A 19,276-nucleotide genomic window follows, 5' to 3' on the forward strand; every position below is an offset into this window, starting at 1 on the left:
TGCGGCAGGCATCTAGGGGCCCCTCAACATAGGCTGAACTTGCACAGCAAGCCGGTAACTGATGCTCAGAAGCGCTTCTCCGTGCAGACAGTACCTGAGTCTTGAGGGCTGGTTTGGAAGGCGGAGCCTGTCTTCCCACGGAGACGATGGGACCCGGTTGCTGGGACCCCAATTGCTGGGACCCCGAATGTTCTGCCCCCTGGGCCTGCCCTTGGAGCTGTCACCCAGGGCAAAGGAGCCACCACCTCACCTGTGACCCTGCGGGAAGGTGCAGGAGGGGTCAGAGCCTCCATCTCTGGCTCTGTTGAGCAGGGCTTGGCCTTGGGGCTCCAGGTTGGATCTCAAGAGCCTGGGCGGGTGTGGGGCGCGGCCTGAGGCTGGGCAGTGGCTGTGGGGGTAGAAGCAGCGGTGGTGAGGAGGGGCCCTGCGTGGGGAGGTTCAGGGCTTGGACTGCACGTCAGCCCTTCTCCCTCAGCTGTGGCCTGAGCCTCGCCTCGGCTGCTGTTTTGTTTTTTTTTTCCTCTGAACATACACCTTTTTAAAAAATTGAGGTGAACTTTATGTAACAAAAAATTCACCATTCATCCATTTTAAAGCAAACAATCCAGTGGCATTTAGTGCATTCATAATGTTGTACAAGCTTCGTCACTATCTAGTTCTAGAACATTCCATCACCCCAAAAGGACACCCCATCCCCATTAACAGTCACTCCTCATTCCCTCTCCCCCAGCCCCTGGCAGTCACTAATCTGCCTCCTGTCTGTGGATTTGCCTGTTCTGGACATTTCACATCAGTGGAGTCACACGCTGTGTGGCCTTTGTGTCTGGCTTCTCTCACTGAGCTTGTTTTCAAGGTTCGTTCCTTTTTATGATCAGATGCTCCCATGGGTGGGTACAGCATGTTTTATTTATCCAGTCCCTTTATCTGTTGATGGACGTTTGTGCGTTTCTGCATTTTGGCTGTGGGGAATGGTGCTGTGAACATTCGTGTACAAGGATTTGTTTGAACCCCTGTTCTCACTTCTCTTGGTTTATACCCAGCAGAGGCATTGCGGGTCATACACTAATTCTGTGCTGAACTTTTTGAAGAACCTCTAAACTGTTTTCCACAGTGGCTGCACCATTTTACATTCCCACCAGCAATGTGCTGGGGTCTGCATTCTGGCCAGTGCTTACTTTCTAGTTTTCTCTCTCTCTCTGTGTGTGTGTGTGTGTGTGTGTGTGTGTGTGTGTGTGTGTGTGTGTGTGTGTGTGTGTGTGTGTGTGTGTTTTACAGCCGTCATAATCAGTGTGTCGTTAGATCGCACCGTGGGTTTGATTTGCACTTCCCTGTTGAACATCCTTTCTGGCAATGTATCTTCTTTGGAGAAGTGTCTGTTAAATCCTTTGCTAATTTTTTAATTTGTTTTTCTTGTTGTTGAGTAATAGGAGTTCTTTGTGTATTCTGAGATGAGACCCTTATCAGACATGATTTGCAAATATTCTCTTCCATTCTGTAGGTTGTCTTACTTGTTAGTATCCTTTGATGCACAAAAGTTTTTAATTTTGAAGAAGTCCAATTTATCTGTTTTTTTATGTTGCTCATGCTTTTAATGTGAAATCTAAGAAATTATTGCTAAGTCACGGTCATGAAGGTTTACCCTCGTGTGTTTTCTTCTAATAGGTTTATAGCTGTAGCTGTTATATTTGGGTCATTGACCCATTTTGGGTTAATTTTTGTATCTGGTGTGAGGTAGGGGTCCAAATTCATTCTTCTGCAAATGGGGATCCAGCTGTCCTGGCAGTATTTGTTGAAAAAACTATTCTTTCCCCTTTTGAATGATCTTGGCACCGTTGTTGAAAATGCACTGACTATAGTTGTATGGTTTTATTTTAGAACTCTCACTTCTAAGCCTTTGGTCTGTGTCTGTTCTTACGCCAGTACCACACTGTTTTGATTACTGTAACTTTATAGCAAGTTCGAAATCAGGAAGTGTGTCTTCCAGCTGTGTTCTTTTTCAAGATTGTTTTGGTGTTCAGCACCCCATGCAATTCCATATGCATTTGAAAATCAGCTTTTACATTTCTACAAAAACGGCCATTGGGATTTCGATGGGGATGCATTAAATCCTTAGATCACCTTGGGGAATGTTGCCATTTAAAAACAGTAAGTCTTTCAGTCTACAAATACAGTCTTTCCATTTATTTAATTTCCATTGGCAATATTTTATAGTTTTCAATGTACAAATTTTGCACCTCTGCGGTAAAATTTATTCCCAAGTATGTTACTCTTATTGATGCTATTGTAAATGGAAACATTGTCTTACATTTTGTTTTTGGATTGCTCATTGCTAGTATATAGAAACACACTGATTTTTTTGCGTGTTGATCTTGTGTCCTGCAACTTTGCTGAACTTGTTTATTAGCTTTAATAGTTTCTGTAGACTCTTCAGGATTTCCTGTATATCAGATCATGTCATCTGCAAATAGAGACAGTTTTCCCTCTTCTCTTTCCAACGTGGATGTCTTTTCCATCTTTTTCTTGCCTGATTACTCTGGCAAGGCCTTCCAGAACTGTGTTGGATAGGAGTGGGGAAAGCAGGCATCTTTGCCTGTTCCTGATCTTAGAGGAAAAGCTTTCAGTTCACTTCTGCATATGATGTGAGCTGTGAGTTTTTCATGAATGCCCTTTATTAGGTTGAGGAAGCTTCCTTCTGTTCCTAGCTTGCCAGTGGTCTGTTTCCTTTTTCTTCTTCCTCTTTGTCCTTGATGACCATCTGGGCCCTGAGTGTGAGTCTTGACGTGAGAGTCTCCCCTGTCCCCCGCTTCACCTGTCACGACCTCCTTGCCCGAGTCCTGCCTCTGAACGAAGATGGGGCGGGTAGGGCTGGGAAAAGTGGGTCTTGAAGGGAGGAGCTTGCACTGCGACGGGGCTGGGTGTGGAGCCCTGCAAGTTTCCGGGGCTTTTTCTTGGGCTTTCCTCTCCCCAGCAATCCTTCCTTCCCTCGTTTCTGCCAAAGTCTCTTCCAGACTGGCTAGGCCAGTGGCTGGGGCTTGTCCCTGTGGGTTAGTGTCTCTAGGACGTACAGCACCATCCGTAAGCAGGGATGGCACCTGGAGACACTGCCTAGCTCCAAGTCAGGGAAACCGTGTGCTCATCTGTGGAGCTGACGTCAAGTCCAGGTTGTCATCAAGGGAGCTGTAACTGACCTTCCCTCCCGCCTGGGCCGCAGCCTTGATGCCTCAGGCCGGAGAGTTGAGCCAGGTGTGTCACCCCTGGGCCTCGTTTCCCTCTTTCTTACACAGGAGTGGTCATCCCTCTCAGCCAGGTGGTGACCCGGGGAGCTGCTGTCCTTCAGGTGTTTCCTACGGCATGTGGCACATGCTCAGCGTTCCAGAAGGGGCAGCAGTGTTTGTGCAGGAAAAGCAGCCAGAGAGTCCAGAGGCTCCATGACTTGTCCCCTCCTTCCCAAATGTCTGCTCCAGCAGAGCAGAGGCCACACCCCCGCCGCCGTGTCCCCAGAGCTAGTGCGGTGCTGGGCCTGCAGGAGGCCTCGGGGAGTACCTGGTGGCAGGTTGGACAGAGCCTTTATGTGGAACTCCTCGTGACAGGGACTTACCTCTTCCACAGGCGTCTGCCCTGGGCCCCTCCCTCAACCCCAGCCTTCTCCCATGAGTCCACTGTCTGCCACACGTGTGTCTCTGAGGTTCAGAATCTCCATTTGGTTTTTTCTCCCTCATCCCTCGGGAATCCTGGCGTCACTACTGCCTTGCTGCACGTCGGATCCCTCCTAACTTTGGCTCCCAGGGCCACGTGGCCACTCGGAGCAGAGGGGTCTCATTGCCTCCCTCCTGCCTCCTTCCTGGTGGTGTTGGTGCAGCCCCAGGTGGCAGCTGTTCAGCCTCCGAGTCCCCAGCAGCTTGGGCCGAGTGCTGTCACCCGCGCCGTGAGGCCGCATCCTCCTGCCTCGCATGCTCGCTGGCTCGTCTTCGGGTCTCATCCTCTCGGATCTGGGCCTCGGCGCTCAGCTCTGACTCAGTGTCTGCAGCTCTTCTCCGGAACACCCCGTCCCCGCAAGGAGATGGGTGCACTTGGTGTCCCCAGCTGGCCTCCCCAAGGCATCACTGACGGTGCAGAGGGATGGGGCGAGGACAGTCCAGCCCTCATGGCCTGCGCCAGCTGTTGCTGCCCTGGTGGACGGCCAGGGGCCCGGGGCACACCCTTGCTCCACACCTGGAGGTGTTCTGGAATGACGCACTTGGCCCTGCCTTGACAGGAGGTGGGGGGGGCGGGGCCTGGAGCCAGGGCTGGCGGCTGTGTGCCTAGTTCATGTCTTGCCTTGTCACCTCCTGGTTTCGGGAGCCTGGCAGGTTGCTTCCTGTGCCTCAGCTTCCTTACCTACGAGGTGGCCATGAGGATGTCTCCCACTAGCATGGTTAGAAGATTCCTCAGGGAAGCACCTGGCCAGGGTGAGCCTGGGGCTCTAAGGTCCCAAGACGGCTGCGCGGAAGAAGCTGGTTCTGAGACCCCCACTTTGGGGGTAGTGGGTGGGGAGCCCCATCTGCTAGGCTGTGGGGGCCGTGCACAGTGGACACTTGCTAACTGATAGAACCAGCAGCCTGCACTACTCGCCCCAGCTCTGTGGAGTCCTGCAGCAAGGGCGGCCTTAGCTCTGAGTTTTCATCTCTGGTCATTCTGCAAGTGCTGAGCCCCTTGTCCTCTGATGGCTGTGACCACAGCGCCCCCTGGTGGAAAAGGCCGGCATTTACGAAGTTAAGAAGTTGGTCCTTTCAAAATCACCCTAGAAAAAGTATTTCTCTCAGAAAACTGTCTGCCAACATAGTTTCTTTAAATGGCATTTTTACCAGTTCAGCAAATATTTTTAGTGTAAACTGGGTGATTAGAGCTAACTTGTACATTTAGAAAGATTGTATCAACTTTTTAAAATTATTAAAAACACCCACTACACCATTTGTTGTAACTGAGGTTATACCTTCACAATCTTTTATGTTAATTTTGGGGCATCTGTTAAAACTGCAGGAAGGAGAAAGCAAAGATGAAATCTGACATTGTCCTAACTAAACTCAACCGTTTCGCCTAGATCAGGGGTTGGCGAACTTGTCCTATAAAGGGCCAGATAGTAAATCGCTCAGGCTTTTCAGGCCAGTTGACCTCTGTTGCAAAGACCGGTAGCTCAAAAGTGGCCTGGAATCTACTCGTACGTCAATGAATAGGCATGGCTATGTGCCAATAAAACTTTATTAACAAAATCAATGGGTATGGCTGAGTACCAGTAAAACTTTATTGACAAAACAAATGGGCATGGCTGCGTACCAGTAAAACTTTACTCCCCAAAGCAGGCTCTGATGTGGTTAATTTGCCAACTCCTGGTCTAGGTGGTTTCTGGGATCTGTCTCAAGCATTCACAAATTGGGACATTTAAGTGAAAATTGAGAACCATGTGAACTCTTGGGAGAAGATGGGTGATACCTGCTTGGCGAGCAGCAGGTGTCCCCTCCCGGTCCTTGGTCCCACTCAGCACATGTCATATCACCACCTGGCTGCCCCTTTTAGGAACTGATGTTTGTCCCTGTTCTAGGATCTACAAAAAGAAATGCTAGTGGAGAATCATTACATGGATGGCAATTTTTCTGCTTACGGTTTTTGGAATAGCCTTGAATCTTTGGGTAATTATTCCCCGAATAAGTTTAATTCCCTAAGGGATAGGTCTTGCATGTGGCTAAATAATAGGTCTTCATTATTACTGTAAAAATAGTACATGCTGATGAAAAAAACCAAGCATTAGCAAGGGTATCAAATATAACATGCAGACTTCCATCCCTTGACTCAGTTCCCAGTCATTCTTTTCCGAGATCAGCACGAGCAAGTGTCTTATATATCTTTCCAGAAATTTCCCTTGCATCTACAGACAAATGCTTACCTTTAAATATTAATAAAAGTAACAAATGCCATCTTGTTTATTCTGCCCGTTGGGTTTTGCAGGGTTTTTTTTGTTTGTTTTTCTTTCTTTTTCACTTAATATGCCAGGTATACCTGTCCCTGGTAGCAACCCAGAGCCTGCTCGCTGTGTCTGATAGCTGCCCGCTGTTTTGTTCAGGTGCACCACGACCTGTCCATCTCACCCGTGCTTCCGGCTGACAACACGGGCTTTGCGTGGTGTCTTCGTGTCCAGGTCCTGTGGTGGTGTGGGAATCGGGAATGCAGTGGGGGTGATCGCAGTGGTTCAGAACATTGTAGGGCCTCTCCCGCCCTGCCACATCCTGCAGGAAACCTGCCGTCTGTCTGTCCCTCTCCTGCCTGCTCCAGCTTTCTGGTGCATTCATACAGATGCAAATCCTGCATAGATTGTTCCAGAACCACTCTCCACAAATATTGTCAGCACCCTATAGGTAGGGACCCTGCTTGGGATGCACCTCCCAGACCTCTTAGTCGATGGCTAGAGCCTGGGAGGGAGGCCCTCGACCTGCTACAACACCCCAGCGAGCGATGCCATTGCCCCCAGGAGGCGTTCCATCATTCATAGAAATCAGTTAAAAGCCCGGCTGCAAGGCCCCACCAGCGACCTGGTGAGCGTCAGCTGCTTCCTCCTGCTGCCTGTTTCTCTGCCCAGCGTGCCTTGCGTGTCTGTGGCGCTGGTGTGTGTGCGGTGGGACGCCGTGTCGGTGGTCGGCTGGGTGAGCCCCTGCACTGGGAGACCCAGCTCAGCTTCTCCTTCCCTCCTCCATGAAGGCCTTACTCAGGCCTCCTCCCGGCTTTGTAGCGTTCGTCTGTGAGGATTCGGGTGCTCAGGTCTCTCCCCAGTAGACATGAGCATCTCGCTAGAGTCACCTCCTGTGCACACAGAGCCCACTTGGGCCGTGGGCCGAGCCGAAAGCAGCTCTGTGTGCTCAGACACGCGGGCCCGGCCTCGTCTCTCCAGCGTTCACCACCGTCTGCGTTTGTGTCCGCAGTTCACGGGAAACGGGCCGTGCGAAATGAACAGCGTCCAGAAGAACGAGCACGAGAAGAGTCTGGAACACAGCAAAAAGCGCTCCCGGCCCTCGCTCCTCCGGCCCGTGTCGGCGCCGGCCAAGGTAACTGTGAGCCGTACGTGTTGCTGTCTGCTCGGGTGGACTCCTGTGAGCCTGGCCTTGCCTGGAGGTGACCAGGGAGCAACTGCAGAGAGAGACAGCAAGCCCAGGGCAGGGGGCCAAGGCTGGACCCTGGTTTGGCTTGAAGTTCACCAGCCATGGGATCTTGGGACATTGACTGCCCTCTGAGGTGGCCGTTCACCTGTTCTCTCTGTCTCACAAGAGTGGTGTAAGGAGGAGGAGGTGGAGTGGTACCCCTCCCAAGGTCAGAAGAAATGGAGAGTATAGTCTGCTCATTTCACCATTGGGACTCTTTAACAGGCAAGCCTGCCACGTACAGTTGTGCGGATTAATCACTACACAACTCAGAGGCGAGTGGGGCTGAGATCTAGCTCCTGTCACGTTCATCACTGGTGATGGTGGTTTTCTAATTCCATTATTCCTTGTACTTTTACCAGTTATCTTTCTACTATAAGGAGGAACTCTCTCTTCTTCCCCATTTATATAGTTATATGTATCAGTATGGACTCTGGGTTATCCATTACTACTGTTGTTGATCTTGACATCCAGACTGTTCCAGATTTGGCCAGTGGCCCTTCAAGCTGACTCCTGTGTCCTCCTGACATATCGTCCTCATTCTTCAGGCACTTTGGAGATGGTTTTGGCTGCACAAAATAGTATCCTGAACGGGTGTGTGGCCAAGCTCGGGTCCAAGTCCAGCTTAGAGACAAAAGTCTTCACAGGGACTTGAAACCTGGCTTCTCCAGTGTCATCCACTTCTGTCTCCTTGTTACTGCTTCAGCCCACAGGACAAAACAGGTGGCAGGAGAGGTTTCTGATGTCACCGTATCCAGGGGCGTGTTCCCCTTGCCATTCCAACTTAGTGGCTTTCCCGCTGTTACCAAAAGCCCTAAACTGCTGAGATTTAGATCCCAGATTTGGCGGGGGTGGTTGTGTGGCCTTCACCCTTCCCTGGGTCACAGAGGCCAAGGCTGCCCTAAGAAAGCATGTCCTCACTCCACACAGGGGATGGTGCTACCACAAAAATTGGCAGGTGGTCTCGAAGGCGTCATTTTGGGGGTCCCGGGCAACAGGGAGGCTCCTGCCCATCCCTCACTGAGTACCTCACGGTGGTTCCGTCAGGAGAGTTTGGTCTTCCTGTTGTCAGGACTCTGACAAAGACAGATAGAGAGGCCGTCTGCGGGACACACAGCATTAACTGCGTTGGAACTTCTCTCCACAGAAGAAAATGAAACTCCGTGGTACCAAAGACCTGTCCATTGCAGCTGTGGGGAAGTATGGGACTCTGCAGGAATTCTCCTTCTTTGACAAGGTGAGGGTGGCCCCCAGCTTCCCTCTTGGGGATGCCGGGTCCAGCCAGCTGGGCCGATGCCCCCTGGGCCTGCCCCCATCCAGGCAGGCCTTGCTACATCTGGTCCATGGGGTGGGGGGGCAGGCAGGGCCGGGAGGAGGGACTGGCCCCCAGCTCTCCCCACGGGGAGTGGAGGCACACGGCATGGCGGGCAGAGGCCACAGCAGGGGGAAGTCGGAGCTGAGAGTCCAAGCAGGGTTCGAGGACATACACATCTGCCACTCTGCAGTGGTGTGGCTTTTTCTAAATCTGGGGTGTCCTGGGACTCCTGCCCAGGGCCCGTGGGCAGATGAGGCGAGACGCCTGTGTGCACGCGCTGTCAGCCCAAGCCGAGAGATGCTGCACAGACAGCATCCACTTATAGACCACAGCTGGTTCCTGTAGAGCGTGCCTGTGTTGGTGACTTGTGACATCTGAACCTGGCCGGGGGCTGAGGAGCAGGGGTTCACAGTGGGCCCCTGGTGCGCTCTCTCTGCAGGTACGCAGGGTGCTGAAGAGCCAGGAGGTGTACGAGAACTTCCTCCGCTGCATCGCGCTCTTCAACCAGGAGCTGGTGTCCGGCTCTGAGCTTTTGCAGCTTGTCAGCCCGTTTCTAGGGTGAGCGGCCGACTCCCAGCGCTCCCCGGGTGGGTTTTGTTTCCGTAGACTCCATCCACCTGGGATGGGATGACGTCCTCTCCAGGTCAGTCCCCACCTGGGGCCCTGAGCTGCCAGGACAGGCTCTGGGCACCTGAGACCCTAAACGGGAATCATTGGGTAAATTGTCATCTTACTTGTTTTTATTCAGCTTTCTTAGCTGTGTGTGTAGCTCACGTTTATTTCAATCTGTAATAGTAGAAGTGTTTTGGTCTTTATTTAAAGTCTGGTGATGTTTTTGTGACCAGAAATGTACTGTCGGGACTTCACTCTTGTTTATGTCAATCAGCCTGTGGTCACATTGGTGTCGTTATACTCACTTTGCTTAAAGTCGCAGTTTCCGAGAACCTGTCGATGATGACGTTAAGTGGGACTTACTCTGTTGACGCTCACGCAGCCCACCGACCTTTTCAGACCCCATTTCATTTGCCCCCATTCGTGTGTATGTGCTGTGCGCAGTGTTCTCACTGTGGAGCTTCGGGCCTCTGCCGCAGCAAGACACCGAACAGCTCCAGCACCGAGAGGGACCGTGCGTTGACCTTTTGTTTCCATCCCCCAAACCCTGCCTCAACCTGCGTCCGTTTTAGACCCTGGCAACCACTCATCTGTTCTCTGTCTGGAAAATTTATATCACAAAAATGTTGCATTAGTGGAACCATGCAGGGGATAACATTCTGGGACGGGCTTTCTTACAGCCAGTGTAATTCCCTGGAGATTCACCCAATAAATGCTTTAAAAAATTCTACCGCCTAGAATTGGACCCCTGCCACACAGGGAGAAACTTCGTCTGTGGGAGAGAGTTCCAGCGCCCGGTGACCAGGGCAGCCGAGGGAGGGGCCTGCTGGGCAGAGCGGCTCTTGGGCCTGCGGGGGCTGATGGCATGTGAGTTGGGGATTGTAAATGTACCTACTCAAGGTTCCCAAGAGCTCCTGAGAGTTCCTGAGAGCTCCAGGTGAGCTCTACCTGTAGGAGTCTTAAACTAGCATCTCTCAAAAAAAAAAAAAAAAATTTCTTTAGGCAGAAGGAAATGATCTAAGTCACAAATGTGGATTTGCTGAAAGAAAGGAAGAGCATCAGAGAAATGTATAAATGAAGATTTTTTTTTTAAAAATGGGTCTCTGGGCTGGGTGTGATGGCTCATGCCTGTCATCTCAGCACTTTGGGAGGCCAAGCGGGGAAGCTAAGAGTTTGAGAGCAGCCCAGGCAACACAGTGAGACTCTGTCTCTACAAAAAATCAAAAACTTAGGGTGGTGGCATGTGCCTGTAAGTCCCAGATACTTGGGAGGCCGAGGCAGGAGGATTGCTTGAGCCCAGGAGTTTGAGGCTGCAGAGAGCTATGGTGATGCCACGGCACTCCAGCCCAGGCAACAGAGACGGCACTCCAGCCCAGGCAACAGAGCAACACCCTGTCTCCAAAAAAAAAAAAAGGATCTCGTACATTGTGACTTCACATTATCCGTGATTGGCCTGTTCAGTCCTTAAAACAACCCAGGCAGATGCTGTGTAAGCCACTTTCCATTAATTAAGAAAACCTTCCTTTAAGACTTTTTTCTAACATACAATGACACACAGATCCAGGAGGCCACACGATAGACAAATGGCTTAATGAGTCATCATCAGCAGATACCCTAGTACCCACCCCTGAGTCAGAAACAGACCTTTACCTGGCCCAGGGATCCCCCCCACATGCCATCCCAGTCCCTTCCCCTCTCACCTCGAGTATGCCCAGACTTTGGGACTGATTGCCTCCTGCGCTGATTATGCTTGGTCCCAGGTGGGCATTGCCAAACAGCCCTCATCAGCGTTTTGTTTTCTGTTACGTCCAGTGAGTCTCTTTTCATCCCCGAGTTTCCCTCTGATTCTAGGCCTTACTGCTTCTTTTTTTTTTTCCCTTGAGACAGAGTCTTGCTCTGCCATCTGGGCTCAAGTGCAGTGGCCTCATCATTGCTCACAGCAACCTCAAACTCCTGGGCTCAAACGATTCTCCCACATCAGCCTCCCGAGTAGCTGGGACTACAGACGCCACCATGCCTGGCTGATTTTTCTGTTCTTTGTAGAGATGGAATCTCACTCTCAGGCTGATCTTGAACTCCTGGCCTCAAGTGATCCTTCCGCCTTAGCCTCCCAAAGTGCTGAAATTACAGGCGTTAGCCACCACATCCGGCCTCTAGTCCTGGTTTAAAGCTGAGAAAATTGAGGCTAAGATGGAATCCCTCTTCCTTAGCCTGGGACAGGCACTCATAAGTGAGCTTTGTGCGGTTTGAGCAGAGTCTGGGGTGCTCTGGCCCCAGAGCCCCAAAGTGTGGCTCTTTGCTCATCCTCTGCCTTCTGGGCGCATGTGTAGCTGTTGAGTTGCTCATAAACAGGGTCACACAGTCAGGCTGGGCTGCACTTCCCCCCAACCCCCAATTTTGTTTTAACTCAGCACAGGAGTGCTGACATGGGTGTGGGGCAAAGTCACTCACACCCTCCAGGCACTTGCAGTGACTTTATGTGCAGCTGACGCTTGGTTCCACCTCTTGGTCCCTCTATGACATGACATTGAATTCTGACTGTTTTTAACCTCCAGTGTCCACATGAAGCTGCTCTGAAATCTCTAGAGCCCTCTCAGAAGGTCCCATGGATGCCACCTTACCTTTTGTCTTTATCTTTGAAGGAAATTTCCGGAACTCTTTGCACAGTTCAAGTCCTTCCTGGGGGTGAAAGAGCTGTCATTTGCACCTCCCATGAGCGACAGATCCGGGGACGGAATAAGCCGGGAAATCGACTACGCTTCTTGCAAGCGCATCGGATCTAGCTACCGGGCGCTCCCCAAAACCTACCAGCAGCCCAAGTGCAGTGGGAGGACGGCCATCTGCAAGGAGGTAGTGATCCCTGGGGCTCGGCGGATATGGCACATCTCCCACCCCTCCCCAGCCAATACCAGGTGCTCCCTGTCCTGTGGATGGAAGACCCAGTGCTCAGCCCCCCACAATGTTGGATAGTGGGTGGTGCTGGGGTGTGGCCCAGTGAAAAACTGCCTAAGAAGACACACTGGTATCACACGTGCTGGTAGTTTTGGCAAAACACAGAGCACATGTTGACAGTATGGAGTTTGGCCTATTCCTACATTATGAGATGTACGTTCGTTGCTGCCACTATCCTGCTGTGTCCAGGTTCACTGACCTCAGTATATTTCTGTTTAGCTTGACTGTTGGACACTTCTTCAGGGTTCATGGACAGACAATTACTGCATGACCAGAATTCAAGAGTACCTGCTGGGTTCCAAGATACAGTGCAGGGGTCAGCAAACTGTGGTCTGTGGGCCCTGGCCCACTGCCTGTGCTTATAAATAAAGTTTTATTGGCATACAGCCACGACCATTCATTTACATATTGCCTGTGGCTGCTTTCTCACTGCAAAGGCAGAGTTGAGTATTCATCCCAGATGGCCCGCAAAGCCTAAGATACTTGTTACCAGGCCCTTTCCAGAGAAAGTTTGCCAATTGTACAGTCGGCCCTTAGTATCCACCGGTTCTGCATCCATGGATTCAGTCAACCTTGGATTGAAAATGTTTGGGAATAAAAACAGAGTGTAACAAAAGTAATCCAAAATAAAAAAGCAATACAGTATAGCAACTATTTATGTAGCATTTGTATTGTACTAGGTATTATGAGTAATCTAGAGGTGATTTGAAATATACAGGAGGATATGTGTAGGTTATATTCAAGTGCTAGGCTGTTTTACATCAGAGATTTGAACATCCAGGGATTTTGGTAGCTGAGGGGCTCCAGGAACCAATTCTCTGCAGATACCAGGGGACAACCCTAGTATAACGTGTTCACTTGACCAAAGTCATGTTTTCCCTTAAAAACTTTAAAATTAATCTTACCATCTGCGTGATAAGGTCATTGCCTAGAACATAATCAGGATGGCATTACGTGTCTTCCTGTCTTCTACGCCGGATGGCAGAGTAAACGGTTTGGGCCACTGGGGCCTGCTGTGCCGGTCACAGTGTGTCCTCTGTGTGCAGGTTCTGAATGACACCTGGGTCTCCTTCCCCTCCTGGTCGGAAGACTCCACCTTCGTCAGCTCCAAGAAGACGCCTTACGAGGAGCAGCTGCACCGCTGTGAGGACGAGCGTTTCGAGGTGTGTGTCTGGGCGTCAGGGCTCCAGATGGCTCTGGGTCCTCCCTGGGTGGGCTGTGACCTCCCCAAGTCCATGTCTCTCCCCCCTTCCCCATAGGGACACATCCTGATCCTTCTCCTCCCCAGGCTGCTTTGGAGGAAAAAGGATTCCAGCACTTTCCGACATGTTCATTTCTGCCAGCCCTTGCTAGCCTCTGGACAGGCTACAGGATGGCATTTTTCGTTTGTTTTAAAAGTTTTTAAATTTAATTTGTCTAATATTTTAACTGAAATCTTTTATTGAGATCATCGTAGAGTCCCATGCAGCATAAGAAATAACACAAAGAGATCCCAGGTCCCCGTTCCCCGCTTCCCCAGGGGAAGGTTTGATATCTGTGGAACTCTGGTACATTGTCCCGGCCGGGGTGCTGACATCGCTGCAACCCACCGGTCTCACTGAGCTTCCTCAGTTTGACTTGGACGCGTGTGTGCGTGTGCATTTGTACACGTGTGATGTGTGCGTGTGATGTGTGTGCCTGCGTATTTGGTCTTGTGTCATCTTGTTAACCTGTGGGAGCTGGTGTCTCCATCAGCAGAGGGAGATCTGGAGCAGTCCCAGCCCCGCTTGGATCCCCTGTGCTGCCCTAACTTAGAGCCACACCAGCCTGTCTCCACCCCCACCCTGTCCCCAACCCTGGCAGCTACCGACCTCTTCCCCATCTTTATCACTATGACACTTCGGGAAGGTTGTGTCAGTGGAATTGCATAGTGTGTGACCCTTTGGGATTGGCATTCCCCCCAGCATGGTGGCTTGCGCCTCACTGGGGGACTGTGTGTACCACGAGTTCTGTCCTTTGGATGTCCTGGGGGAGGGTGGGGACCTGTGTCCGTCCTTAGACGGGTCCATTGTTCTGGCTGCTGGACGCTCCTGTGGTGGGCGGCTGAGGGTCTTGGTCAGTGGCACCATCGCCCCCAGAACCAGCTGTGCTCACCTGAGTCCTCACTAGGCCCTGTTAGGGCTGCTGCCTTCAGACATCTCTGGGGTCTCCAACCCCCCTAGTGGCTGAGCCCCTCCCGCCTTCCTTCCCGCAGTTAGACGTCGTCCTGGAGACCAACCTGGCCACCATCCGGGTGCTGGAGAGCGTGCAGAAGAAGCTCTCCCGGATGGCGCCGGAAGACCAGGAGAAGTTCCGCCTGGACGACTCCCTGGGGGGCACATCGGAGGTGATCCAGCGTCGCGCCATCCACCGCATCTACGGTGACAAGGCCCCGGAGATCATTGAGAGCCTCAAGAAGAACCCTGTCACTGCCGTCCCAGTCGTCCTGAAAAGGTGTCCCATGGCGTCCCCCACCCGGGCCTGTTGCAGGGAGCCCCCAGAGAGCTCATTAGTGCTGTTTGTCAACAGGTGCCACCTCAAAGGGGGTCCCCAGGGCTGTGGGCTGGCTCACCACCTCCCAGTCTTCCCTCCTCTCCTGACCTTCTAGGACCTTCCACAATGCACACAATCACAGTCACATCAGACATGTCAGTAACTACTGCAGAACACAAAGGGGACCCCTGTGCACTGCAGCTTGCTTTCTATTTAGTGATCTATCTCGGGCAGCGTCCCATACTAGTGAACAGGTATTTGTCGGGCGGCCATGCTCAGGCCTGCGCTGTGCTCAGACCCGGGGTTGCCGAGCTGAGTCCCTCTCAGGGCTTGGCGCGAGAGAGCCGGACGGTTGTGCCAGCAGCTACACGGAGTGTGCTGGGTGCCAGGGAGGAAGTGGAGAAGCCGTGAACCAGCTTCGTTGGCTCTGTAGGGCCTCCCCTCCCCCACCTCGGCTTTTGACTCAGGTGGGCAGGCTGGGAGTTGGCTGGGCCTGGGTTCTGGCCGTCCGCAGTCAAGTCCAGAGGAAGGCAGGCCAGGGCAGTGCAGGACGCTTCAAGGAGGGCGCCCCAGGTTGTCCCCACACTGAGCCCCTCTCGCCCCCACAGGCTGAAGGCCAAGGAGGAGGAGTGGCGGGAGGCCCAGCAGGGCTTCAACAAGATCTGGCGGGAGCAGTATGAGAAGGCGTACCTCAAGTCCCTTGACCACCAGGCTGTGAACTTCAAGCAGAACGACACCAAGGCCCTGCGCTCCAAGAGCTTGCTCAATGAGATCGAGAGTGTCTACGATGAGGTGAGGCCCTCCCAGCCCAAGGTCTGGGCAGGCTGGGCAGGGCAATGGGCTCTCCCGGCTGCCACAGGCCAGTTGCCGCGTCTCTGTGCCTCTGTTTCCCCTGCGGTCGGACAGGGTTACTGGCATCACCCTTGCAGGGCTGAGTCGAGGTGAGGGTTCCCGTTTCTGCAGTGCTCAGCTCAGGTAGGGCCGGCCCAGGAGGAGAATTGGTGACTCTACGGTTGTCCAGGAAAGGCTTCCTCCCTCCCCCACTGGGCATCGATGACCTTTGGTTTAGGTGACTCAGTGGCAGCAGCCTTCGTTTCTTCATTGGTGATTGTACCAGACATTGTCAGCCCCTCAGAAAGAGAAGCTCATCTAATCTCGCTCACAAACCTTACTACGTGGTACCATCATGGTCCTGACTTTACCAGGGAGAAACCGAGGCATGAGTGGTTGCACTTGCCAAAGCCAGTCACAGGGGATGCGGGTTCTGACCCTAGGGCTTTGCTTCCTGCCGTACGCCCTCTCGGTGGGGTTCAGCCTGTTCAAGGCTGGCGGGGCCTGGATCATGAACTGAGCCTGAGATGGGAGCTTGGTGGGAACAGCCTCCCCTGCCAGGAGCTCAGCTGGAGCCTGAGGAGGCGGCCGGGACGGGAGGGGATGCTGCATCCTGGGCAGTGCCCCCATCACAGGATGGGGAAGGGACATTGTTGTCCTAGATACCCACCAGGGCAGGCGGCATCCCCTCACTGTCTCTCCCTTATTCCTTGTGTAACTGCGCAGCGACGCTCGCAGCGACGCTCGCACCTCCTTTTACGATACGGAAATTGAAGGCCTAGGAGCCAGCCTGCTGGCCCCGGGCCCCCCGGCTGGCAGGTGTGGCCTGCCCAGAGCGTGTGAGAGTGCGAGGTCACTTACGGCACCAGTCCTGAAGACCCCCTCCCTCCCGCTGCTCTCACTCCCGCAGGACCCTGGGTCCACCCCAGGAGCCGTCTGGTTTCCTCGCACTAGTCCTCGGTGGGGCCTCGAGACCCAGGACCAGCCCCAAGGGGCCTGTGGTGTCTGCAGGGTTGACGATGTGGCCCCTGGAACCCACCAATGTCACTGCCAAGTTCCTGGGACCTGTCCCAGGGGTGGGGCGCCGAGGCCGTCTCCGCAGGTGCAGGTTCTCCGCGCGTTCCAGCGTTCGACCCTCATTCCGTCACGTGGTTTGGAACACGGGGTTACATATCATGTACGTTATATCACGTGCATTGGACCCTGCTGCGGAGAGGACGTGAAAAGAATTTTGAGGGTGTTTGTGGCAAAAGTGGGACACATGGGACTTAGCAAGCCATAGGAGAGGGCAGGTGACGCCAGAGACAGGGGCTGCCCATGGACACCAACCTCACAGACCTCCCTGGGCACCAGCTCAGTGTGCTCGAGCCCCACCGCACTGCATGCTGCCCTGCGGGGGGGGAAGGACTCCTGAGACTGCTAGAAAAAATGCATGTTTAGTCCAGGAGCACAGCCTGTGCCGAGAAGACACACGGCTCATCCAGCCCAGAAAGCTGAGGCCTGGCCACGGGAAGGTGTGGAAGGCGCCCCCTCCCCAGTCTTCATTCTGCAGGTGTCAGGGGTCTTCCGAGTGTCTTGGGAATGCCCGGGAGGGGTCACCAGGGTGACTGTGCTCCTTTTGGCCAAATAGCTTTGGACGCATGAGAGGGTTGGAGTGGGCAGGTGAAGGGGAGCAGGTAGAGGGGGCCGATGACAGTGACAGCAAGGACGCAGAGGAGCTGGGCTGAGCCCCAGAGCCAAGTGTAACACTGTCATTGCCCTTGTGCCCTCAGTGTCCCCCCTCAGCTCTGCCATCTGAGATCCTATGGTGACTTGGGGCTGCCTTGCCTTTCGGGAGGGGACTGGGAACATGAGGGGCTTCACATGGGGTCAAGGCAAACGATCCACCTGCCCCAGACCCTGCCATTCCCCCGACAGTGGTCACCAGCCCCTTTCTGGGCCACGTATGTCCATGGAGATCTACGGGCGGGCGTGGGGGTCCCCTTGGTGCTGGGTCGCCTCCCCCCTAACAGCTGCCCTGTCACGCTGCAGCACCAGGAGCAGCACTCGGAGGGCCGGAGCGCCCCCTCCAGCGAGCCGCACCTCATCTTCGTGTACGAGGACCGGCAGATCCTGGAGGATGCGGCGGCCCTCATCAGTTACTATGTGAAGCGGCAGCCGGCCATCCAGAAGGAGGACCAGGGTACCATCCACCAGCTGCTACACCAGTTCGTGCCCAGCCTCTTCTTCTCCCAGCAGCTGGACCTGGGTGCGTCGGAGGAGTCGGCTGACGAGGATCGGGACAGCCCCCAGGGGCAGGGTGCAGACCCCGGCGAGCGGAAAAAGCCAGCGCCGGGGCCACAGAGCAGCCCCCCGGAGGAGAAGGGGGCCTTCGGGGACATGCCGGCCGCTGAGCAGCTGCCGATTCCGCCACCACACAAGCCCCTGGACGACGTCTACAGCCTCTTCTTTGCCAACAACAACTGGTACTTCTTCCTGCGGCTGCACCAGACCCTGTGTTCGCGGCTGCTGAAGATCTACCGCCAGGCGCAGAAGCAGCTCCTGGAGTATCGGACGGAGAAGGAGCGCGAGAAGCTGCTCTGCGAGGGCCGCAGGGAGAAGGGCAGCGACCCCGCCATGGAGCTACGGCTGAAGCAGCCCAGTAAGGCTCCTGCGGCCGCCGGAGACCTGGGGGCGCCCGGGGTCCAGGGTCAGAGCTCCTCATCTGAAACGTCCTGTTGTTTGTTTTTCTGATTTCTCATTTTGAAATAATTATGTGATTTCACATGGGAAGTTACCAATATAAGACAGAGGTCCCGAGTATTTCTTGCCCAGCCTCCCACAGCGGTGGCTCCTTTTCTACCTGTAGCAGCTCACCAGACTGGGAGCCTGCATTTCCCACCAGCCTCCCCTGGGCGTGTAAAGCCATCGTGGCCTGGCTCCGTGGCTCTCTGGTTGCCATGGCCCGGTCACAGGGCCCAGCTGCGGCCCAGAGTAGACAGCAGCCTGGGTGGCGGGTGGTGTGAACACCGGTGTTCCGATTTGTCCCAGGGGTGGCTGGTGAGGGCCGCTGGGCCTCACAGGGGCTTCCCGGGGCTCCTGGGTGCAGGGGCTTGGCTTGGTGGGTTCTCGCTGCCCTGGGAGGTGAGTGAATGAAAGCCGCGCTGTTCCTGCCGTCCCCGCAGGTGAGGTGGAGCTGGAGGAGTACTACCCGGCCTTCCTGGACATGGTGCGCAGCTTGCTGGAGGGCAGCATCGACCCCACGCAGTACGAGGACACCCTGCGGGAGATGTTCACCATCCACGCCTACATCGGCTTCACCATGGACAAGCTGGTGCAGAACATCACGCGGCAGGTAAGTGGGGCGTCCTCACGGCTCCCCTGCCGTCCTCGGCGGGACCTGTCTGCTAGGATGCTGGGAACCAGCCCTTCCTGCACGCCGGGGCCAGGAGGGGAGCTGCAGGCTTAGCACAGAAACCTTTCGTTTTTTACTTTATTGAGTTGAAATTCACATAATATACAGTTGGCCATTTTGAAGTGCACAGTTCCATGGCGTTTAGTACGTTCACAATATCGTGGGACCGCCACCTCTTTCCGTTACAGTCCAGAAGGTTTCATCCGCCCAGAAGGTTTCATCCGCCCAGAAGGAAACTCTGTCCCCGCTAGCCATCACTCCCCATCCCCCTCCCCAGCCCCGGGCAGCCACCAATCTGCTTTCTGTCTCTGTGGATTCGCCTGTTCCGAATGTTTCCTGCAGATGGAACTGTGTGGCCTTTTGTGTCTGGCTGCTTTCTCTCAGCATCGTGTTTTCGAGGTTCATCCACCTTGTGGGGATCAGTGCTTCATTCCTTGTCACGCCTGCGTGATACTCTGTTGCGTGGACAGGCTGCGGTTTGTGTGTCCTTCATGT

The 19,276-nt window shown here is 53.8% G+C and overlaps 1 protein-coding gene across 3 annotated transcripts in view; it reads left to right on the top strand.

Annotated features, from left to right (window-relative positions):
• The window catches only part of SIN3B (SIN3 transcription regulator family member B), a 41,323-nt gene that overhangs the window by 14,202 nt on the left and 7,845 nt on the right, over window positions 1-19,276 (top strand). For all 3 annotated transcript variants that reach the window (XM_045551519.1, XM_045551524.1, XM_045551527.1), the window contains 9 exons: window positions 6,951-7,073; window positions 8,314-8,403; window positions 8,921-9,039; window positions 11,736-11,943; window positions 13,092-13,208; window positions 14,279-14,517; window positions 15,165-15,348; window positions 17,419-18,028; window positions 18,552-18,721. In XM_045551519.1, the coding sequence (XP_045407475.1) occupies window positions 6,951-7,073; window positions 8,314-8,403; window positions 8,921-9,039; window positions 11,736-11,943; window positions 13,092-13,208; window positions 14,279-14,517; window positions 15,165-15,348; window positions 17,419-18,028; window positions 18,552-18,721 (1,860 nt within the window). The remainder of the gene's footprint in view (window positions 1-6,950; window positions 7,074-8,313; window positions 8,404-8,920; window positions 9,040-11,735; window positions 11,944-13,091; window positions 13,209-14,278; window positions 14,518-15,164; window positions 15,349-17,418; window positions 18,029-18,551; window positions 18,722-19,276) is intronic.

The sequence above is a fragment of the Lemur catta genome, chromosome 1 (assembly GCF_020740605.2).
Source record: "Lemur catta isolate mLemCat1 chromosome 1, mLemCat1.pri, whole genome shotgun sequence".
Classification (NCBI taxonomy): domain Eukaryota; kingdom Metazoa; phylum Chordata; class Mammalia; order Primates; family Lemuridae; genus Lemur; species Lemur catta.